At 36.8% G+C, this 25,804-nt stretch overlaps 1 protein-coding gene across 1 annotated transcript; it reads left to right on the top strand.

The window, feature by feature from the left end:
• The first annotated feature begins 1,272 nt into the window (after window positions 1-1,272).
• On the top strand, window positions 1,273-25,564 carry LOC132159269 (uncharacterized). Its single transcript, XM_059568802.1, has 3 exons — window positions 1,273-1,741; window positions 24,836-25,147; window positions 25,293-25,564. The coding sequence occupies exons 1-3, from the start codon at window positions 1,273-1,275 to the stop codon at window positions 25,532-25,534; spliced, it is 1,023 nt and encodes a 340-aa protein (XP_059424785.1). The 3' UTR covers window positions 25,535-25,564.
• The last annotated feature ends 240 nt before the right edge of the window (window positions 25,565-25,804 follow it).

The raw sequence follows: 25,804 nt of genomic DNA, 5'->3' as shown, positions 1-25,804 counted from the left end.
CTGAAATTAAAAAAATCATGAAATTGATTAAGTTCTTCAACTGTTCCCCTAATAATGAAAAACACATCATCAATGTAACGAAACCAACATTTCAAACAGTGATGGAAAATTTTATTTGGGGAATAAACAAAATCTTCTTCAAATTTACCCATGAACAAGTTTGCATAATTAGGGGCAAATGGAGATCCCATCACTGTACCCTTCACCTGATGATAAAAATTATTTTCAAATTTGAAATAATTCATAGTCAGCACTGTATATACCAAATCCCACAAAAATTTGTTGGAGGCTTATCAACATCTCTAGATTTTAGATAATGTTTAATATTCCTTTATTATAATTAATATACAGGCTAGTTACATCCATAGTACATTACAAATCATCATCTGATATATGCACATTGTACAGTTTACTCAGAAGATGAGTAGTGTCCCTTAAATATGAGGGTAATGTCCAGACAATAGGCTTGATGTACCAGTCTACATACTGAGAAATAGGTTCAGTTAGAGATTGGCAACCGGACACGATGGGACGGCCCGGAATAATTCCTTTAGATTTCTTATGGATTTTCGGCAAGGTGTAAAATACGGGTCGTACTGGGTGAGTTTGGGCACTGTCCATGTTCTCATTCAAACTTCTCTATTATCCAGGAAAGCAAAATGGCGATGCAGATGGACTGTCCCCCAGGCCTCATTTTAAATCTCAAAAAGAGAGACAGCACATAAGACAGTTTACTCAGGGTCCCCTCTCTGATCCAGAAAATATAGATGAAGTAGATCAAGCTGTTGTGCAAGCAATCTGTGAGAGACATCTCATTTATAGAGTCAGGTCTGATGGCCAAAATTTTACATATGTGCTGCTTTATTTGAAACCCTCGCCATCTCTATTACTGCTGTGCCTGACAGTTATGGGAAAGAAGATCACCTTGGTGGGTTGCCAGTTATTCCCCACTAAACTGAGACAGATCTTGTAAGTAAACAAAGAGCTGATCAAAGTATAATGCATGTCATTTCCCAGGTCAAGCAGGAAGATAAACCACCCCCAACTATGAGACATGAACTCACTGAGCTTCCACTGTTGTTGAGGGAGTTAAATCGCCATGAACTCGTTAATAACATCTTGAGACGCCAAGTGGGATCTCAGACCTTTTATCAGCTTGTGCTACCAGCTGAACTTCGTGACAAAGTTTTGACCAGCCTACACAATCATATGGGCCATATGGGGGTTGACCGTACACTGGATCTTGTAAGGACCAGATTATTTTGGCCAAAAATGGCTTTGGATGTTGAGAGAAAAGTCAAACCATGTGGCAGGTGCATACGAAGGAAGGCGCTGCCTGAGAGAGCTGCACCTTTGGTAGACATTAACACCACCAAACCCCTTGAGCTCCTCTGTATGGACTTCCTCTCTCTTGAACCTGACAAAAGTGGGACCAAAGACATACTTGTGATTACAGATCACTTTACAAAGTTTGCAGTTGCCATGCCAACACCTAACCAAAAGGCGCACACAGTGGCAAAGTGTCTGTGGGAGAACTTTATGGTGCACTATGGAACCCCAGAAAAGTTACACAGTGATGAGGGACCTGATTTCGAGTCCTACACGATAAAAGAAAAACCCCATACCACCCTAGGGGCAACCACCAGGAATGAGGTGACAGGATTCACATCATATGAACTGATGTTCAGACGTCAGCCTCGTCTGCCAGTTGATTTGGCGTTTGGATTGCCAGTGCAAGGGGGTCAGCATACATCACATGCAGAGTATGTGCAAAACCTTGAATCATGACATGAAGACAGCTAAAGATAGCAATTGAAAATGCTGCAAAGATAGCATGCAACAACAAAATGAGATATGACAGGCGTGTGACTGCTTCGGACTTGGAAGTTGGAGACCGTATATTGGTCAGAAATGTTTGTATTCGAGGAAAACATAAGATTTCAGAAAAGTGGGAGTCAATTGTCCATGTGGTGGTGAGGAGACCAGGTCCTCTGTCCATCTACACAGTCAAACCTGAAAGGATGGTCCTTTAAGAAGACTGCATAGGGATTACTACTTCCATGTGGTTACTTGCCTACAGAGGTCAACAAGGTGCCTGATAAGACAGCCCATAAGACGCAGACCAGCAACCCGTGCAAAGCATATTGTGGATGAAAATCATTGGCACCAGCACTCAAGCATAGGAGGCAGCGTTATTCACTTGGTAAGACGAAAAATGACATGGAGTGAATTAAACCAGTTCTGTAATCATTATTGCTTATACTGACTATATTGTGTAATAATATAGAGTGTAAAAGGGAGCTGTGCCTGAATTCACTGTTTGTCACAGAGCTAAAGGCAGTGAATTCTACCAAAATGGTTAGTTGTTCTTCTGGCGCTAGGCCTCTGACTTTGCTAGCATTCATGTTAACCATAGACAGTAAAAGAAATGGACACAGCGACCCCATTGAAACTCAATTGAGACAAGTGAAGCCCATTTTTGGCGATTTTTAGCACTTCCGTTTCTGACGCGCAGACTCAAACTAAGCTTGATGACGTCACCAACTTGTCTGACAGATGTATATCTTCTAGTAGCTGTGCGTGCAAACTGGCATCGTTAATCTTGCAGAGACGGCGAGCTTGAGCGGGGAGTTCTTTGGCGTGAGTGAGCAGGATTAAGTATTCTGACTAATTATTTTGTATAGTATTTTAAAATGTAACGCCAGTACGCCGTATTAAGTTAATTGCCTGCGAGCTTCTCCTCCTGTCTGTACGGTAATGCGACAGAGAATCGAGTGGTTATGACGCAATCGTTAGCCTATTTTTACAAAAACTGTTTCTACGGGGCCATAATTTAACATAGAAGGCAATAAAGCCCTTTATACATTGTCGTGTATCTTTAGAAATAAATAACAGACAAATGGAGTCTTTAAACGCCTCAGATCTAAAGTTATTCGCTGTCAAAGTGACGCCAAAATGAATGGGAGGTCAATGGGATGCTAACGCAAGTGAAGTTCTGCTACAAGATGGCAGCACTTCAACTTCCGGTCGGCTTCCTTCCCGCCTGATGTTAACAGGCCAGGCTTATGATGCCCATCTGTATTTAACTTAGTCTGCTGTGTTTACTATGAGTTCGCTAGCATATGTTAATTTGATATGTTAATTTATGTTAATTGGCGTTAATTGAGCCTTCTGTGTTCATATGTTAATAGGGTAATTAGCAAAAATTAGGCTAGCAGAATACTGGTTAACACCTGTGAAACCAAAAGATTATTTTGTTGTGGGTTATAAAAAGAAATGTTATCTTTCCATACTGTTGCCAAACTGGATAGTTTGTTAAATAATGATGTTAAAATTATTGTATTTAATTGTATAAATAAGCACACTAAGACCTTAATAACTCTAATTTAAAGTGATACAAGTTGATCAAAGTTTACATGCAATTCATGCAGTTTTATTCTTCAAACTGTTAATGTTACTAAGGTTTCATAAAACTTGAATTAGAAATGTGTGTGTGTGTTTTTTTAACGAATGATGCAATTTTTGAAAATTGTGAAAACTGAAATCAAGTCAACAAAGGCAAGTGGAACCAAGGATGAACTGAGCTCAAAGAAAATGAAAAAAGGGATTTGTTTACATGCAGACTTTATTTTAGTTTGTTATTTTTCATAAATGTGTTGTTATATGTATGTACCAGCCCTGTGTATTTAATACAGGTTATGCAAACTGTCATTTTGGTGTGGAATTAATTTTATTGGCATTCAATTCTCAGGCTCTCAACAATTTAGAGTTTTCTGATTCTGGTCCAAATTCGTATTAATGATAACCTCTAACACTACGTTAGACTACTAAACCTATGTACATTATTACTACTATGCCATAACAAGGGTTACAAGTACGTCTCTAAAGGGGCTTTCACACTTGCAGTTTAGTGCGGAACGGGGCATGGTTCGCATGAAAAATCGGTAATGTGAACACTGTCATTGGATCCAAGAGTTCGGTTGCTCCCGAACTGTGGCATGGTTTGCGTGAATGTGCAAGCAACACGGACTCAGGGGCGCACTTGTTCAGGAAGTAAAGTATCCTGCGCATGCGTAACACTGTCGATATCATTTTTTCCTCAACACACGAGAACCATGAGTGGCAGGGGAACGTTGTGGGACACTGAAGAGCACCATGCAATGAACATAAACGCAGTTGTCATTCACTATGCTGTGCATAATAGCACCCAAATAACAAAAAAAAATTACAACTATGCTCAGTCGCATTGTGTTCTCCATGCGTTTTCCGTGTGCGTTTGCGATGACATAAGGTGACTGCAAATGTACCTGGGTTCGATACAACTATTAAGTGTGAAAGCAGACCAACGCTGCGGGCGGCGCCAGGAACAATCGCACTTGGGCTCGGACCCCAGCATAGCCCAGTGTAAAAAACCCATAAGATGTTTCCTGTCGGATGTCAAATAGACATTTATTAGAATCCATGTAAAACTGCTTCTGAGACTTTTATCAGAGTACACAGCAGCTTATTCCCAGATCTTTAGCAGACGTCTTACAGATGTAATAAATATATTACATCTGCTAAAATGTACTTTTATTATGTCATTCATAATGTCTAAATATAATTTAATGAATACAAAAACATATATATTAAGGAGTTGAAATGGCCTATAAGTACTTCTCTACAGCCATCTACTAGTGGTAATTTAATATATTTTTTATTCTTAAATAATTGTTTGCTTTCCTACATTATGAAACGTGTACATGGGGGAAACCTATGAAGGATGAATAAATATCGTCACATTAAAAACAACTTTCACATTTGGTAATACTTTACTACTATAGGCTACTATTTACTAATACTATACTACCAGATTTGAAGTGCTAGAAAAAGTTGTGCGAAGCATTTAAAAACAATCGAAAACATTAGGCCGTTTCTGCCACAAGTTTTTTTCCTGGTTCCTTGTACATCGGTCATGATGAGAACACAAGGCTGTTCATTCCATTTTTGGAACTGAGAAACAATCCATAGCCGCGTTTCCACCGCTGGAACTTAACCCAGGAACTAAAACTTTGGGCTGGTACTCTGTGTGTTTCCAACAGAGGAACTAGGATCTATGGTAAATAAAGTTCTGGGTTAAAAAATGCCCCTCTAAAAGTCCCTGCTGGCGAGGTGGTACTTTTTAAAAGTTCCGGAACTTTTGGGGGCGGGACTTGGGCGCTAAACATGCTGATTGGTTGAGTTCACGCAGCATTGTGATTTCAACCACCATTTATTCTGATAATTTCAAAATATTCCTGTTACTGTGTCATGAAATGTAATTTTCAAAGTATTTCAGGTGTAAATGTAGTTATTTAAAACTCAAATCTGTGGTTTATTTATAAAGACAGTGCCTATTTAAAAACGTGTGTCGCCGATTTCAGAGACAGTCAGCTCCACGTGATCAGCAGGAGCAGCCTCACCTCGGCTAATTCTTCTGACATTTGCTGCTGGCTCTAATATCTCTTTAGTGGTTAAACATAAAATATAATTCATTTTGGGTAAATCTAAGTAATCCTTGGTCTGAATTCAATTTATCTGTATATTAAAATTAAAATAAAAGGAGGCAATTGTTATATATTTATTATTATTATTATTCCTTTGACTTTATGTGCATAGTGATGACGTCACAGGACGCATCTAAGCCCAGTACGAAAATGTTTGTGAAAATTGTGGGTTTGCTTGATTTTGTGATAAATTCAGTGATCACAAAATCTGATTAACTGATTGATTGCGGAATCTACAACAGAAAAGACCAACAAATCCATGGAACAAAGTGATTGTGACATACACCCAAGTAGCTATGGTGACCCATACTCAGAATTTGTGCTCTGCATTTAACCCATCCAAAGTGCACAGACACAGCAGTGAACACACACACACACACACACCATGAACACCCGCAGCAGTGGGCATCATTTATGATGTGGCGCCCGGGGAGCAGTTGGGGATTCAGTGCCTTGCTCAAGGGCACCTCAGTCGTGGTATTGCCAGCCCGAGACTCGAACCCACAATCTTAGGGCCAGATGAATGCTAACCTCATACGTCATCCACTCAGAACTGCTTCCATTTACAACTGTGACCGCAATCTAGATTCAAGTGATCATTAAGTTTTGAATATGGATATTTTTCTTAGAAAAATGCAATAACTAACCCTTTTTTTTATTTATTTTATTTTTTCTCATTGTTCACACCTTTAAAAAATCAGATTCCTAGTGTGTTTGTGCTCACCTGGTGAATAAAACTAATTCTGATTCTGATTCTAAAGTTTTTTTTTTTTTTTTTTAAATGATTGTATCAGTATTCAATATTTCATGTTTTAAATAACAAAATATTATTAATGCATTTGTAACTGCAGGTTAAATGCATTCATGTTGCTCTGAGCTGAATTAAATAGTATGTAAATAGGCCTATATCTAAATGCCTCTTCAGATTCAGCTACTGTGTTTCCTCTGCATTACACAGATGATTTTTGTTGATATTGATATAATTTATATTTTTGCTAACAGCCCAAATGTCTTATTATTATAACTGACTGATTGAATGTAAGAAATTGACTCAAAAGATGAAGCACAATGTAAGAAATAAAGGGCTTTATGAAGGTAAAAATGTCCATAAAATGAAAAAAAACAAAAGAAAATCAATTTAAACTTATTCAAACAGATTACTTTCTATCACTGCTGTGACCTGAGCAGTACACAGATTATGAAGGATATCACAAACAAGTTTTACATAAACGCACACCAGGACATAGAGATGCATTTTAGAGGGTTTATTCTCCAAATAACTAATTTCATGTTGCAGAAAAAAAAAATGTGTTTAGATTTTTTTATGGACTCTTCTTCTTGTTCCAAGCTACATTCCTGTTTACTGAATTTTTCCTCTTACAAAAGCCACAAAGCCTTCCAAGAAGATAGTAAAGGCTCATGTCATGCTTGAGCTTTAGTTAGGCTGAAACTTGAAAGTTAAGTTGCACGACATAAATGTAATGTTTAGGTATTATAATTTGTATTACTATTATTTTCATTTATTCCTAGTTATTCTTAATTTTATGATGTATTGTTAATCTTGTCTTAAAGTAATGTGAAATTGATGTTTGTATTTTTTATATATTTCTTTATTTATTATTATTTGATATATTTGTTTTTGCATTTTCAATGTAATTCGGCAATTAAATGCATTAAATGGTTTTAGTTTTAACAGTAATTGATGGATTCCATTTCAGCAGTAAAAATATTTATTTTTCTAAAAAGAAAACAAATAAGTTGTTTATTTTAAGAAACCTATCTTATTTTCTCTTGTATATGTAGTATTGCTCTTTAATAAAGAAAAATGACTTCATATTCGATTACTCGATTAATTGATGGAATAATCGGTAGAATACTTGATTACTAAAATAATCGATGGCTGCAGCCCTAATTAAAACTAAAAGAATATGCTTCATTTGCAGGCCAGTCTATTGCTTGCACATATGGAAGCATTTTGGGAATAAAGTGTCCAGTGATTTGTTGCTCTATCAAGTTTGCTGGGGAAAGGAGGAAGCAACCTTGTTTCAGATTTAAGCTTGGAGATGTTTGTCTGAAATGTGAAAGGATGGCCAGAAGAAACAGTAGAGCCAGGAGAGTAGAGCCACTTTCCACAGACGTATACACAGATGTAGAAGATGGGATGGAGGGAGCTGATATTTGGCTGTGATTTATTGTCCGAGATGAAATTATTTAGATGAAAAAGAGCAAGAATGAGGGATGAAACCATTTTCTACATTTTCTACCATTTTCTACTACAGTCTCTAACCCTAGATGGAAAACAAGAGGGCAAAAGAAGAAAATGTAGAAAGACACTGGGGTCAAGACTGAAGTTAATTCAGACAGGGCCAACATGAAAACCATGGACAAAACCATGTTGGGCCCATGTCTCAAGTCCATATCGTGTCCAAATTGGCCCCATCAAGAAATGATTGCTGGGATGAAGAGGAGTATGATTCTCCATTGAACACTTTTCCAGAAAGATGCAATGTATATAAAAGAATTGAAGAAAAACAGCCCAAGTTTTGGGTGAAGTTGTTATTAAAAGTTCTCCAGAGACATAACGCATTTTATGTTACAATCTGGTAATTACAGTAACTCATATGTGACATGATCACACTGTAAAATATTCAGTTCCACATGCATAAAACACTAGAATATTTTTATAGGCCAGACTAACAGAAACTGAAAAACTTGTAAATGTTTGACATAATCATTATATCGGCATTTGAAAAGGATGGAGAATTAGCACCTCTGAGTAACCCTACTTTTTATTTTTAAAAGTTTAAAAAGTTACAATAACAAATAACCTGGATAATGTCATAAGGTGCAAATCGTGTACTTTATGCACTATTCTGTGATGTTTTGTAGTAGAAATAATACGAGTAGTGCGTTCACTGAAAATTCCAAAAAGAAAAAGTGCACTTTATACACCCAGATGATAAACTTAAATAACCAAAAGCAAAAATTAAGTGTGGACTGTTGGACACTTGATACACTCAACTTTTACAGCTTTAATTATGCAGCGAAGGGGGCGGAGCTATCAGAATCCAATTATGAATGACAAAATAACCTTATAAAATTAATAAACTACATGGTTGAGTACATAGTGCATAAATATTGTGTAAGTGCTTATACTGTGTCATTTAGAACACAGTTATAATCTTATTTATTAATTTTTTTTTAATTAGATTGTGATGACGTTTCCACAGTTTTTAACACTGTAACAACATCTTTTCTTGTTTTTCTTCTTTTTTTTCTTTCTTTAAATAGTTAACACTTAAAGTGGCTGTGACATAGCTATGGTGACCCATACTCAGAATTCGTGCTCTGCATCCAAAGTGCACACACAGCAATGAACATACACACACGGCAGTGGGCAGCCATTGGGTGCCCGGCCAGCAGTTGGGGATTCAGTGCCTTGCTCAAGGGCACCTCAGTCGTGGTATTGCCGGCCCGAGACTCAAACCCACAACCTCAGGGTTAGGAGTCAAACTCTCTAACCACTAGGCAACGACTTCCCTGACAAGAAAGCCAAGTAAATGCTAACCTCATACATTAACCACCCAGAACTGCTTCCATTTACAACTGTGAGTTCAAGCTAGATTCAAGTGATTATTAAGTTTTGAATATAGATATTTTTCTTACAAAAACGCATCGAGTCGCTACAGTAGGTATTCACCCCGCCGGAGTCATGTAACAACATCTTTTCTTGTTTTTCTTCTTTTTTTCTTTCTTTAAATAGTTAACACTTCAGCCAGGTTGTTTCTAACAAGGCGCTCTAAAAGATTTTTTTTTTCTTTATTTCGTTAGTAAACACAAGTTGCTGTCTTTTAATGTAGTTCTATCATCTGCCAGCAGGGGTTCAGAGGAACCTTAACCAAAAAACATCTAGCAGGTACAGAGCTTGAGGAAGTGACGTACATTTGACATCATCATTCTCCTGATCGCTGTAATACATTTTTCGATATTTTTAATTGTTTTGGGAAGTCGTCGAAATGCTATCGTGAGCAAAATAATAATAATAATAACAATTATAATAGCATGTACATAGTAATAAATCAATAATTCATGCAAAATGAAAGCTCAACAGAACCGTGCTGTTTATCCATCGATGACAACTTCCGCTGGATTGAAACCCGGAAAAGGAGACAAAAGCCTACTTTCGGTTGCGTACAATAAATGTTATTGATTAACCATGATCATCAGGTATGTTTATGACTTTTAACGACATTCTGCTTACTCCAAACACGTCATACTCCCACATATTTGAATCTACCGCGATCCGTGTAAAAAAGAGTTTATGTGCTCGTATTTGCGTCTGGCCTTGTTTCTTTCATGTTTTTCCCCAGTAAATGATTTATTGAAACTAAAATTAATAAACAAAGCCTTTGGATGTCACTAATAGGCCTATATTACAAAACATTTAATTAGCTAACTATTTGCACGTCGATCTGTGGGAAAATTGCTAATTGTTATTATTATTATAATTTAGTTATTAGCAGTTAGCATTTGCATTTTGTATTAGTGTATTTTGTGTCCCAGTGTATGTTTGTTTGATAGTAATTAAATCTTCCAGTGTGTTCAAATTTCTCTAGGTTTTACCAGTAGGATAAGATGGGTAATTATCACTGATTTATAATAGATATATATATAGAGAGAGAGATCAGTGGTTCAGATCCCTGCTTAAGAACATTTACTACTAAATTATATGTTTAGGGATGAGTTTAACAGGTGCATAAGGATGATTCAAGATCTAATATGTTGTTAAGTGAAATATTTGCTAATTTGCTTGAAGCTTATTGACAAATTATTTGAACAATGACTATGAAAAATCCCAGTTAATACACTAATTATAGGAAATATACACTGCCTGAAAAATTGGTCGCCATATTTGGATTTTGAATAAGTTAATACTGAAGAGTATGGGATTAAATAATTATTGCAGTGATTAATATGTTTCTGGCATCGTATACTTTTTATAATACGTTTTTAACCAGGCCTTTAAAGTTATTCATTTAAAAGTTTCATTACACAGTATGGTGATTAAGTAATCAAATTAAAGGGGTCATATGATACAGTTTTTCATTTCTCTTCGGAGTGTTACAAGCTCTAGGTGCATGAAGAAGATCTGTAAAGTTGCAAAGACTAAAGTCTCAAACCTAAAGAGATATTATTTATCAAAGTCAACAGTCAACCACACCCTCCTAAAAAGGCTCATTCAAACACGCCCCCACGTCTACGTCACTATGTAGGAAGATTTGCATAATGCCACCTAAATGTTCATGCAAAGAACTTTTTTTTTAACTGTTCGCTTTTTTTCTTGTGAAAGAGAAGCTACTTAGTTTGGCCTTCCAGAAGAGGACACAACTAGAAATCAGTGGTTAAAGGGATAGTTCACCCAAAAATGAAAATGATGTCATCATTTACTCACCCTTGTGTCTTTCCAAACCTATATGAGTTGCTTTCTTATGTTTCTTAAAAATATCTTCTCTTATGTACAACATAAGAAAGAAACTCATACAGGTTTGGAACTTCATGAGGGTGAGTAAAAGTTCAACTCAAATATTCAGATATGTGCAGTGTATTTTACAGAGGACTGTTTCCTGTGAGAGAAGCCTACAATGTGTTTCTATAAAGTTGGGTAGTTCCAACTGTGCAAGTATAGTCTGCCGCTTCTGACTCACAGTCTGTAAGTTTTGATATGTAAGAGATTTGTCAAAGATGATTCAAACGTGAGTTTTGAGCAGTGTAGAGTAGTGTTTGTTGTTTCTCCAATCACAAATGTAGACATGGTTTAAGTTTAAACTGCTCAATGTTCGATTTGTAAAAAGAGAGTATAAGTCATTATAATCAGTAATTATGTCCGCACTGGATGCTACAAATGCCTCGTTTATAATGGGTTTTATAGTTTTTGTCTGGGAGCACTGGTGTTCTTACCGCTTGACCAAATACACAAAATAATGTTATTTTTAACAACGCCATACTTGCTTATTAATAACGCACCAAATGTGGTTGTAAAATTACTCACGGAAGATCATTTAAAGCCAATATTTTATTATTGTGTTATTTTTTCCCCGCTTTTTTTAATTTTGGGGTGAACGATCTCTTTAATAAATTTTTATTCATATGGATTTTTTATGTAAATATGAATATTTTAATTAAATGATACTCTAAATAATAACTAAAACTGCCTGTTATGTGGCAGTAAATGTCTTCAAGAAATAGTTAATTCAAAAATGGAAATTATGTTATTAATTGACTGTTTGCAGGGAGCTTGATTGACAGTAGGGATATGCCGGTATCAAATTTTTATGTTGCAATTAATTGCTAATGCTTTTATACACAGTATACGCTATTATCACGTTATTGAAATTTAGTTGCAAAAAAGTCATAATACAGTATAACAGGTTTAATGATTTTTTTCTTATAACAAAAATAACTGAACATTTAAATACAATACTGAAATACACCAAATGTAAACAAATTTAAAGTAAAAAAAAAAAAACGGATTTAAGTCCCAAAAAATTTTTAAAGACCCATTGGTATCACTTTTATTTAGAGGTCGACCGATAGTGGATTTTGCCGATACTGATAGCTAGGTTAGACCACACTGGCCGATACCGATTAATCAACTGATAGTTTTTAAAATGAATACTGAACAAAAATAAAAATAGTGCTTTATTTACAAAAAACAGTACTGAACCATACTAGTAGTAGTAAGTAGTAATATTAATAAAAGTAATAATAATAGTAATAGTAAATGTTGAAATAACCACACTTTAATAGGGCCCTATGAAATCATCCAAATTCCGTTATTTCCATTTTAATTTTTCTGGATTCTGTTTTTTTTTTTCTTTTAAATTTTTCTCCAATCCCTTTTAATAGTGAAATTAAAGTTTATTAATCAAAAAGCAAGTCTATTTAAATAAAATCATGAAACTTAAATAAATTTTACAGCCAAAAAATACATGTTTAGGTCCCTATGAAATGTATTCTTTTCTCTCATCATATTTTTGATTGTTACCAAATTCTGTGTTTTAGCATGTGTAATTATTTGAACGCATAAAACATTTTTTTTTCTTAGAGAAGCCTTATTATTTTTTCCCCCTCCAAAATTCTGTGTATTTACATTTTTATTGTTATCAAATCAAGGCATGAAACATTAATTTCATTTGTTTTTTAATTACTGAAAATTATTTATTATTTATTTTTTTTACTGAAATATTATTTTTTGGCAAACAAATGGGATTTACTATTCAAATTAAAACCAGGAAGAAATGTTGTGTGATTATTCCTTAAAGAATAATGTGTGTTTAATTTTACAGGGTGTCCGCAGGGTTGTAAAAGGTAGTAAATGAAATTAGCCAAAATTAAGGGCATTAAAAAGTATTAAAAAGTAATAAACGTCATCTGACGAGGTATTAAATTTCCAACCCTAATTTTTTTTTAGATACATTTTAAATTTGTGTTAAGTGCAGACCTTTCTTCTAAAATTTGTGTGGATTTATTTATATGTTGAGCAAAGGAGCTGATCGATATCATGTGAGGCGTTCGTTCGCGCGTGTGCGTGCTGAAACAAACTGTGTAATAGCAAAGTCCTTTTAGGCAAGTCGTGCCACTCGGCCGCCATCTTGGCAATGCCTCCGTGCAGCTATTTCAGACTAACAAGACCAGGCTCCTATCTAAATGAATGGGCAGAGAGTCAGAACTGCACTTTCACTGGTCACCGGGACATAAAAACTGCATGTATAGAAACAGCAGTAAAATATGATAAAAATCGCTGTTTTTGTTTGATGAAAAGTTTGATGACTTTGATCCAAAATAAGGTTTAAAATGCCCTTTTTCCCACAGGTTATACTTTTACTACGCATGCGCAAGAGTTCCTCAACTGAGCGCATACTTCCGTGGAACCAGACAATAGGCTTAAATGTTTCCCGGCTTGACTGTTAAAAGCAGATGATTGGCTTTCCAGCGGGAGGGGCGGGACATGTGCACACAACCGCCATCTTTGCCGTTACGGGTTTTCCTTATATACGTAGTTGTATTGAGGATTGAGGAAGTGGCATTAGAGCCCTGCACGGGCCTCAAATCTAGGCCCGAGCCCGGCCCTGGCCCGAGACGCTCAGGCCCTAGCCCGACCAGTTCATCAGAATTATCAGCCCGATTCCGACACGAGCCCGTGTTTTTATTTATTTATTTATTTATTTATTTATTTTATTACACAGCAGAAGCCTGCCCTATTTGCAACAATTAAAAAAGGGGTCAGTTTTGTGTTATGTTTCTTTTCATTTCTATATCAAGTTAATTTAGAAAAATGTTTGGAGCATTTTTTTTTAAATGACGATTAACGTTAATCAGCCGAGCCGACAGTGAGTAGCCTAAAACATATTTAATCAATTAAGCCTCTCAAATTAACGCTAATACTTTACTTGGCTACAATAAAATCCATAGATCTAAAACACTTCAAGCATATCACACAGACAGTTAGTTTAATATATGTTTATTTATTAAACCACAGTGAGTAAAATAAAAAAAAAATGTAAATACTGAGGCAGGCTCGCAACAGCGCTTGCAAAAACGAAATGAGAAATAGCCACAATCTAAACAAATTAAATTAATTAAAAACAAACTTGCAGGTTATTTTACCTCAAAAATGCACCACAGAACATGTCCATTCTTTTTTCCATTAGTTTCCAACAGTTAAACGAAAATAAAGTCCAGTCAAATGAAAAGTTAGAACAGTCTCTTACTGAGCATCGTGGAGAAAAAGAATTGCATCCAGAGTGGAAGGTTTTAACCCACTCCTCTCTTCTATCACTCTTCCCGCTGCGCTGAAGACACGTTCGCTGCTGCTGCTGGCGGGACACTAAACACAGAGCGAGCCAGTCTTGACAGTTGCGGTAGCAGGGTCTCGTGCTGTTTCCACCATAGCAGCACATAATCATAATCACTTAATCACGTGACAGACACATACGCTAAAACCAATGCAGTCCGAGGCAGAAAGAGAATTGATTAGTTCATCTCATGAGTCTTTCGGGTCGTGTCGTTCCTTAATCACGTGACAGCCCCATACACTATTTCTGTAGAGAAATTACCGTATGGACGGGAGGAGAAAGCTCGTAGACAATCTTTTACTGTCTATGAGGCTATCGGGGGGACGTGGAGGCATGAAGTCAAGGGAGATAATTAATCAGAATACTTAACAAAATTTGCTCCGGTTCACGCTCGCCTTCTCTGCAAGATTCGGTGGGTGATTCAGATTTCTCTAGGCACAGCGATTAGAAGACTTACAGGTTGCTCACGTGACATCTACGTCATCAAGCTCTGTTTGAGTGTGCGCAGTACGCTCGACCCCCATGAAGTGCGTGCTTCTAATTAGGGGTGTGCACGGATAGTCGAACATTCGAATATTCGTTCTGCTCTAATTATTCGATAAATAAAAATGATATTCGAATTTTGCAAAAAAAAAAAACAAGTTCACAATAAAACCTAATTTGAGTCACTTTCTGTGATTCTCCACGGCATATTTGAAGATGTATGCAAGCAAAAAATAATTAATGAATGAATAAGGGGCCGTTCACATATTCTCCTTCTCCAAAGCGCTCGGGCAGAAGCGCTCCTGAGGCGTCTGCCATTGCTAAGCAACAGTGACGGGCTCTCTCCATGATGACGTGGAAATTTCAGCAAAGGATAAATGGATTTGCAGCACAAAAAAATCGCTTGCAGTAGCTCTGCTACTAAATTTATGATCAGCTGTTCCTTCATCTTGGCTGAGCTTTCAACGTTGTTACGGGAAAGAATGAAGCTGAATGTTTAGTTCTTGTCACATGACCTGCGGTGCGCTTGCGGCATTCTGAAAAGTTGAGATGTTTTTAACTCAATGCTTTGCGAACGTGCCTGGAAAAACGCGCGACCGCGTCGCTTCCATTATGAGCACGCATACCTCCCGCCTACATTGGAAATAACGAACTTGAACGCACAACAGACTAAGAACTACGGTCTTCTACAGTACTTCAAATATGCCGTGGAGAATCACAGAAAGTGGCTGAATTCAAGAACATTGTTGAGGCATCTCTCAAGCAACGAATAAACACTGCTAACTTGGAGAATGCAGTGAAACTCCTCTTCTCACGTCTGCCCTAGACCCTCGGCACAAACATCTCAGGTTTTCTCGATGAAAACATGAGAGAAGTAAGAAAAAAAAAAACTTTTTTGAACATTATCAGATAATTTCCCTTGATGTGAGTGGTGCGGATGCAGCCGCCATCATCAACGATAAAGCGGATGCAATGCCCACTCGTCGGAGAAGGCTGAGCCAGTTCTTACGCGATGATTACAGAGAGTCCAGCCGAGATGAGTGGGAACAGTTCTTGCTGGAGGCATGTATTCCACCAGATGAGGATCCCATTCAGTGGTGAAACGAAAACACGAAGCGCTTCACAAAACATATTCGTTTAGCACACCGTTATTTGTGTGTCCCGGCAACGTCTGTGCCGTCAGAGCGCGTTTTCTCCGCAGCCGGCATTATTGTTCACAGACTAAGAAGCCGACTTTCCCCTGATCATGTTTAAATGCCCGTATTTCTTAACAAGAACATGTAAAACAATTGAAAAAAAAAAGCAAAAAAGATTTGCTGACAGTTTAAAAGTTTCAAAGTTAAGTGTAGGCTACGTTCTACAATAGCCTAATCGCTGCAGGCTGCTTTACGTTTTTTCTTTGTTCACTTTTTTTCCTCTTTTTATTTTGCTTTTAATCTGTACTTTTGTTTGTTTGCACGCATTGTTAAACGTTTTCAGCTTCAAAACACGATGTGTAATGTTCAAGCTTATTGTGTAAGCTTGTTCAAAATGACGGAAACAATAAATGTTGCTGAAAAATAACGTCTGTCTCATTAAATGTAATTTAAATAAACGAATATTCGAATATTCGTTTTTTGTGAGCTCAAATATTCGAATGTGATATTTGCGAAAAACGCCCATTCCTACTTCTAATTGACTTCATTTTTCTCCATTGAATCCAATGGGGTCGCTGTGTCCATTTCTCTTACTGTCTATGGCTGACACAGGTGAACTACTACTAGCAGAGCAGAACCTATAGAATATTGCCCATGCGCGACTGAACGAATCATCCCCCGAGACGACTCGTTCTTCCCGAGTCACATTAAAGATTTGATCAAAATGAACGAATCGTTCAAGAACGACACATCACTACTGGGTAACCGGCTGGCTTGCTGCCAAACATGTACGCAAGCTCGCTTCCATTCAGTAACTAGAAAGAAAAGTTTGTTGAGACAAACTTTAAGTTGGTTTGAGAAAGCCTGACCAGAAAGTTTGAAGAAGTTTAAAGAAGTTAGAAGTTTATAGTTTAAAGTTAGATTGATAGATTAGTTGAAAGAAAGAAAGATATATTAGTTAGAAAGAATGACAGATAGATTAGTTAGAAAGAATGATATAGATTAGTTCAAAATAAAGAATGGTAGATAGATTAGTTTGACAAAAAGAATGCATGCGACTAACATGTTTCTAGCATGATTAACATGTCGCTAGCATGTCTCTAGCATGATTAGCATGTTGCTATCATGTTTCTAGCATGATTAGCATTCGACTAGCATGATTAGCATGTTGCTATCATGTTTCTAGCATGATTAGCATTCGACTAGCATGATTAGCATGTTGCTAGAATGTTTATAGCATGATTAGCATGCAACTATCATGTTGCTAGTATGATTTTAGCATGATTAGCATGTTGCTATCATGTTTCTAGCATGATTAGCATTCGACTAGCATGATTAGCATGTTGCTAGAATGTTTATGGCATGATTAGCATGCGACTAGCACTTTGCTAGCATGATTTTAGCATGATTAGCATGTTGTTAGCATGTTTCTTGCATGATTAGCATGTTGCTAGCATGTCGTTAGCATGTCTCTAGAATGATTAGCATGTTGCTAGCATGTTTCTAGAATGATTAGCATGCGACTAGCATGTTGCTAGCATGATTTTAACATGATTAGCATGTTGTTAACATGTTTCTAACATGACTAGCATGCAACTAGCATGTTTCTAGCATGATTAGCATGTTGCTAGCATGTTTCTAGCATGATTAGAATGTTTGTTAGCATGTCGTTACCATGTATCTAACATGATTAGCATGTTGCTAGCATTTTTTTAGCATGACTAGCATGCGACTAGCGTGTTGCTAGCATGATTAGCATGTTGTTGTCATGTTTCTAGCATGACTAGCATGCGACTAGCATGTTGCTAGCATGATTTTAGCATGATTAGCATGTTGCTAGCATGTTTTTAGCATGTGACTAACATGTTGCTAACATGATTTTAGCATGATTAGAATGATGCTAGCATGTTTCTAGCATGATTAGCATGCGACTAACATGTTGCTAGCATGTTTCTAGCTTGATTAGCATGCGACTAAAATGTTGTTAGAATGATTTTAGCATGATTAGCATGTTGCTAGCATGTTTCTAGCATGACTAGCATGTTGTTACCATGTTTCTAGCATGATTAGCATGCGACTAGCATTTGTTGCTAGCATGTTTCTAGCATGATTAGCATGCGACTAGCATGTTGCTAGCATGATTTTAGCATGATTAGCATGTTGTTAACATGTTTCTAACATGACTAGCATGCAACTAGCATGTTTCTAGCATGATTAGCATGTTGCTAGCATGTTGCTAGCATGATTAGAATGTTTGCTAGCATGTCGCTAACATGTATCTAACATGATTAGCATGTTGCTAGCATGTTGCTAGCATGATTTTAGCATGACTAGAATGCGACTAGCGTGTTGCTAGCATGATTAGCATGCTGTTGTCATGTTTCTACCATGACTAGCATGCGACTAGCATGTTGCTAGCATGTTTTTAGCATGTGACTAACATGTTGCTAGCATGATTTTAGCATGATTAGAATGATGCTAGCATGTTTCTAGCATGATTAGCATGCGACTAACATGTTTTTAGCATGATTAGCATGTTACTAGCATGTCGCTAGCATGTTTTCTAACATGTTTAACATGTTGCTAGCATGTTGTTAACATGTTTCTAACATGATTAGCATGCGACTAGCATGTTGATAGCATGTTGCTAGCATGATTAGCATGCGACAAACATGTTGCTAGCATGAATTTACCATGATTAGCATGTTGCTAGCATGTTTATTGTATGATTAGCATGCAACTAGCATGTTGCTAGCATGAATAGCATATTGTTATCATGTCGTTAGCATGTTTCTAGCATGATTAGCATATTGCTAGCATGTCGCTAGCATGTTTCTAGCATGATTAGCATGTTACTAGCATGACTAGCATGCGACTAGCATGTTGCTAGCATGTTTCTAGCATGATTTTAGCATGATTAGCATGTTGTTAGCATGTTTTTAACATGATTAGTATGCAACTAGCATGTTGCTAGCATGTTTTTACCATGATTAGCATGTTGTTAGCATTTTTCTAGCATGATTAGCATATTGCTAGCATGTTTCTAGCATGATTATCATATTGCTAGCTTTGTCGCTAACATGTTGATAGCATGACTAGCATGCGACTAGAATGATTTTAGCATGATTAGCATGTTGTTAGCATGTTTCTAACATGATTAGAATGCGACTAGAATGTTGTTAACATGATTTTACCATGATTAGCATGTTGCTAGCATGTTTCTAGCATGATTAGCATATTGCTAGCATGGCGCTAGCCTGTTTCTAGCATGATTAGCATGCGACTAGCATGTTGCTAGCATGTTTCTAGCATGACTAGCATGCGACTAGCATGTTGCTAGCATGATTTTACCATGATTAGCATGTTGCTAACATGTTGCTAGCATGATTTTAACATGATTAGCATGGTGATAGCATGTTGTTAGCATGACTAGCATGCTGCTAGCATGATTTTAGCATGATTAGCATGTTGTTAGCATGTTTATAACATGATTAGCATGCGACTAGCATGTTGCTAGCATGATTTTACCATGATTACCATGTTGCTAGCATGTTTCTAGCATGATTAGCATATTGCTAGCATGTCGCTAGCATGTTTCTAGCATGATTAGCATGCGACTAGCATGTTGTTAGCATGACTAGCATGCGACTAGCATGTTGCTAGCATGATTTTAGCATGATTAGCATGTTGCTAGCATATTTCTAGCATGATTAGCATGTTGATAGCATGTTTCTAGCATTACTAGCATGCGACTAGCATGTTTCTAGCATGATTAGCATGTTGCTAGCATGTTTCTAGCATGACTAGCATGCGACTAGCATGTTGCTAGCATGATTTTAGCATGATTAGCATATTATTAGGATAGATAGATAGATAGATAGATAGATAGATAGATAGATAGATAGATAGATAGATAGATAGATAGATAGATAGATGAGTTTGAATGAGTTTAAATTGATTAACATCAAAGTTTGATTGAGTCTAATGGGATTTGGAGCTTGGGTCATCTGAACATCCTGTCAATGAAAGTCTATGGGCATAATTTTTAAGAAAACCGTAACTCAAACCAGTCTGAAAAGATATAGCACACCGAGTCAGAACAGTATGAAGGTCTGACCCGAGTTTGGAGTATGTAGCTTGAACGGTCTAGGAGGAGTTAGTGTCCAAAGATTTTGCGGCCAGAAAAATAATAAGAAGAAGAAGAAGAAGTTTAAATAGGATTTCAGTAAGTTGGCTTTCTCAAGCCAACTTAATTAAAACATGGGGAAATGCAAGTTTTCAGATCAATTTTCACAAAAGATCGCAAATTTTCGTTATTGGGACAAAATTTCCACATAATCTGGGTTTATCAGTGTCCCGTCACGTCATCGCAATGAACATTTGTCAAAGAAAGGCCTTGCATTCTCATCAGGACCGATTTACAAGAGCTACATTGGATAAACCGAAAGCGGAACGAATCCGAGCTACTAGTTCGGGCTGCGCAGACCGTTTATCTGCTCGAGCCAGAGCCGCGCGCTGATCTCGGTCACGCAACACTGTTATTACACAGCGCTGACAGATACAGTGAAGAAAGCAGTTCACTTACCGTATTTTCCGGACTATAAGTCACACTTTTTTCATAGTTTGGCTGGTCCTGCGACCTATAGTCAGGTGCGACTTATTTATCAAAATTAATTTGACATGAACCAAGAGAAATGAACTGAAACAAGAGAAAACATTACTGTCTACAGCCGCGAGAGGGCGCTCTATGCTGCTCAGTGCTCCTGTAGTCTACATGTACACTGAAAACATAGAGTGCCCTCTCACGGCTGTAGATGGTAATGTTTTCTCTTGGTTCTAAATAAATGCGACTTATAGTCCAGTGCTACTTATATGTTTTTTTCCTCATCATGACGTATTTTTGGACTGATGCGACTTATAATCCGAAAAATACAGTATATATAATAAGCAAACGCTTATTTAAAAATAAAAATAAAAGATATTAAATGACCACTAGTCGATGGCTGCAGAGAAGTACTTATAAGTCATTTCCACTCACTAATATAGCCCATATATTTTTGTGTTCATTAAATAATATTTAGACATTATGAATGACAGTAATAAAAGTACATTTTATCAGATGTAATATATTTATTACCTCTGTAAGACGTCTGCTAAAGATCTGGGAATCATCTGCTGTGTACTCTGATAAACGAATTTTCACGAATTTGTGATCATTTTATTATTTACCGTTGATTTTCGTTAATAGTAGCTATAATATTGGAAAATTGATTTAATTAAATGGAGGTTGGAGTAGACTAACTCACCGGTTAAATATGCAGATTCAGAATCAGGATTAATATCTCCAGTCTAGGCCACAAGCAGGCAGGGCATGGGGTCCAGCTCCACCTCTCAAATTGACTAAATATCTAGGTCAGTTCTTAAACATTTCACAGAATACCCCCTCAGAAAATATTAGGCTTTCCAAGTACCACCATTGTGACTAACATTGACATGGCTTGTGATGGGCATAGTGTTATAAACTTACTGTAATGCTTAATCTGGAGGTTTAGCATGGCTCTGTTAAAGCTAAACATAAATTATAGGGATTTTGTTTAAATTATTTTATTGTATGTTTAATCGGATCCTGAGTTCCACCAATAGTGAGCCACAGCTGGAGAACCTATGATCTAACTTTGACAATCTAACTCCTGACATATCTATCACTGACAAATGTAGCCCAACACTTGGTTCATGTTTCACTTTAGGTTAATAATGCTATAATTATAGGCTAAGGTTGTCTAATAAAGCAATAAGCCCTGCAAAGCCGTGTTTTCTGCGAAGCTTTGCCCAAAACTATGGACCAAGGCCCATTGTGACATCTTGATTAATCCCTCTGCTTTACTTAAATGTATCAGCTTAATTTATTTTATTAACACCTGTGCTTACTTCACGGCCACCTCTTTTTTAGATTGCTCACACATCGGACTTACTGACTAATGACCTATGAAGAAGATGTCTACTTCCTCTTTTGTCTTTAAAAACATGCAGGATTCATATTTAAATCATCTTTTGCAACTTAATAGTTACAGATACTAGTACATATCGCAATTTGATTTAAGTTTAATGACCTACTTTTGATTTATTATTCAAAATTTGACAAATTCGGTGACATTCTCCGTTAAACTGTGAATTCTGTTTTTATGAATGGATTCCGCGATTCCGTTTGCATTTTCTGCATTGTGTAAAACATAGGGCCCTATAATTATACCAGCACAATGTATAATCTCACAATTTAACTGCTTCTATTCTTGAACACTTAAAGATTATCTATACAAAATAAAAGAGCAGCACTGAATCTAGGAGAACTCACGGGTATCACACACACTCCGGATGCCTCGTGTTCAACTCGAGCAGCGGTCTAAAACAGTTTATTTATTCACCAAACGGACACAGGTTTACTTAAAGAATGAACAATGAGGCAAGGCATAGATAAGTTTGAAGTTACTGTTAAAAAACGGAGCAAACAGAAAGAGCGGTCTATATTATAGCTCTATAAATGAAGCATACAGACATTATTAGAGCCACAGAAAGAAACATTTCGATAAAAATGCTCAACATACATTTCATTATGTACATTAACAACGATTCGGGCGAATTTAATGTAATTTAAGGGGAAACTATTTGATTGGCGATAGGGCTGTCACTTTTGTGAAAAAATCGTTTTCGATTTTTAATACATAAGTGTTAGTTGAATCGATTGTAAAATCGATTTTCCATGTCTAAAAAAAAAAAGACGTTTCCTTTTTCAACGTCAAATAACGGATGAACGTAAAGAGAGCGCTGGAAATGCACAAGTCAGCAATATTTCTTATTTACTGGCAAGAAGTGCAGAATAACAAACAGCAACAGGAGTGCAACATTCTCTAAAAAATATATATGCAGAGGGGATGGCTGCCATAACAAAAGAAAAACATCACTGCAGGCTTCAACCCGGCTGCATTTATGATTTAGGCAATTCAAAAATCTCCAAGATTATTTTAAATAATGGTTCAATCCATTTCAAACAACTTTTCAAAAAATGAAACTTTAAATGGACTTGAAAACAGGCCATGTTTGTTATTTTTATTGAATGTAACCGACACTTAGGCTAGGCGGCACTAGGCAGGCATAATGAAATGTGCAAAGTTACAAATTTATTGGACAGGAAAACAAGTCGATCAACATTTCCGGGGTCCAGAGCATTTTCATTTTCGGGGTTTATTCACTATATGTCCAGCTGTTGAGAAGACGCGCTCCAACCGCACTGATGTCCCAGGGACACTCAGGTACAGCTGCGCAAGGTGGGGGTATTACTGCCAATTTTCCACCACAAAAGCCAGTCGCTGTCAGCTTGCAATGGTCCTTTTCATAACTCAGAATCTCCTGTAACTAGATGCGCGAATAAGGGGGGGAATTCGTGTCTACCGCGCCGCGAGACCCCCAGACGCGCGTAAACGCGTCTTTACATTGACTTAACATTGAAATCCTTCGCGCCAGACGCTCTATTCGCGTTCGGTGTGAACGCAGCATAAGAGGTCACTTTCGACGTCACTGGGTCTTATAGGCGCGTAAAATTGCTGGTATTTTCTGTTTAGCTTTCGCAGGGCATACTGCACTTTCGGATTTCTTTATTTTCTTTTTCTGCTTGTTTGTGAGTTTTGTTACATGTATATTTTTATTGTTTAATTATTTTTAAATTAATAGTGTACATATTTGGTTAAAATCGATTCCCTATTTTCATTTTCGAAACTTTTTTTGGTTGGTCCGATCGATTGTGCAATCGATTTTCGAACTAAAAGTGACAGCCCTAATTGGCGATCTGTGGCAAAGCAGGATTTTCTGCCAGCTGCATTTAAATCCTGGTCTGAAGTTTCTCCTCTGTTCAGCGTGCAGTGTCACCTGTCTAAACAAACAGCACATGCTGTCAGTGATTTCCATCATTAGAGGCCGCTGTTGCACTGTATAATGAAAGCAGACCCCTCTCAGCCTCTCCAGCAACAGACGCAACCCGGAAAACTAACGGCATGGATTTTTGCAGACAACCGTTTGTTCCTGCAATCAATTATCGGTGCCGATTAATCTGCAAAAACCGATACATCGGTCGACCTCTAGACTCTCATTAGTTAACCTTAGTGAATGCATTAACATTCACAATGAGCATTAGCTTAATTTGCTTCAAAAATTATTCTTTGTTAAAAAAAAATAGTCTTAGTAACTCTTAGTTCATGTTAGCTAATTAACCATTATGGGTTGAGGTGTATTGTCAGATTATCCCATTATGCTTTTAGTTAAACTGAAGCTATCTCTTAGAACTACACCATCTGGCTCTCACAAGAGTATTTGATCACAATATTGAGTTTTTCTAACCAGCATGTACCTCGTGGTGATCATGTGATAATCTCAGATGAGCTTATTGACAGTGTGGTGATCTACTGGTTTAGCAACAGGAAATCAATGGAAATAATTTCTGTTTCTACAGATTCTACTTCATCTGTGTGTCTGCACTGCTGATACACAAAGGTGAGCGTCTGAATGACATATTTTATATTCTTGTACAACATTTACTGGATTGTAATATTTCTAGATTGTTTTATTCTGTTAATTCCCTTGAAAAGTTTTTTTTTTTTAAAGTTAATACCTGTTTTAGTTTTTTTTTTTTTTTTTTGCAAATTATGTAAAATATATTTTGAATTTTAAATTTAACTTAAGTATGTTTTTTTGCCATGAATTACCAAATAATCTAGCATGGCATTAAAACAAACAAATACATGTGTATAAATGTTATATTGTGTATTAACCGTTTGTGTGATTTCAGTGTCTCTGCAGGTCACAGGTGATCTTGGTGGCTCTGTTCTCCTGGCGTGTTCTTCTGCTGAACCTGATCAAGACACTGAAGTGCATTGGAGACAGAATGGTAACAAGAATGTGTTTGATATAATCAAGGGTACAGAATCAGTAGAGCAACAGGATCCACGATACAAGAACAGAGTTGAATCTTTCCCTGAAGAGTATGTGAGAGGAAACTTCTCCATCAAGCTCAACAAACTTCAAGTCATTGATGCAGGAAGATACACCTGTTTCATCTCACACTCATCTGAACATAAGACTGTGGAGCTGATCATCAAAGGTGTGTAGTAATGGTTGATTGATATATTAATAAAAATTAAGTTTGCTAGTAATGTTCTGTTCAGTCTGAATGCTGCTGTATAAACATTACAGAAGGATCTGTTGCATTTGTCACATTGCAGCTATCTTTCTTTCTTTCTTTGCAGAGTCAACAGCAGAAAATGGAACCAAATCGGCAGCAACAGACAATGTTACTAAATTACCTACTGAAGAACCCAAAACAGATGTGGTGACACCATTGACTTTGATCTGGGTTTCCATCATAGTAGTTTTATTAGTAATGCTTATAGCCGGTTGTATAGCCATTATCATTGGCTATAGGAAAAAAATTCAATCTGCCTTATTCTCTCCTGTCATGACTGAAGATAAAGAACCTCGGCAGATATAAATGTGTAAATGTTTCAAAAGTAATTGTTACAGCTTTCATTGTTTCATTCTGGTGTCAGAGACACTGTTGTGTGCTCTTATATTCTTGCTGCACCGCATTGCTCTTATTGTAAAACCCAAAGTGATCTTAAAACAGGAATTTTAAATTAAAATTGTGACCCTGGAGCACAAAACCAGTCATAAGTAGCACGGGTATATTTGCAGCAGTAACTAACAATACATTGTACGGGTCAAAATAATAGATTTTTCTTTTATACAAAAAATCATTAGG

This window comes from Carassius carassius, chromosome 16 (assembly GCF_963082965.1).
Source record: "Carassius carassius chromosome 16, fCarCar2.1, whole genome shotgun sequence".
Lineage (NCBI taxonomy): Eukaryota > Metazoa > Chordata > Actinopteri > Cypriniformes > Cyprinidae > Carassius > Carassius carassius.
This window is presented reverse-complemented; position numbering and strand designations above follow the sequence as displayed.

Bases quoted from the DNA above. Each gene is read 5' to 3' on its own strand.
- LOC132159269 (XM_059568802.1), top strand. From the start codon at position 1,273: ATGGCTTTGGATGTTGAGAGAAAAGTCAAACCATGTGGCAGGTGCATA. The intron at 1,742-24,835 runs GTCAGCATACAT...GTGTGATTTCAG, and splicing joins TGGATTGCCAGTGCAAGGGG to TGTCTCTGCAGGTCACAGGT. The intron at 25,148-25,292 runs GTGTGTAGTAAT...CTTTCTTTGCAG, and splicing joins TGTGGAGCTGATCATCAAAG to AGTCAACAGCAGAAAATGGA.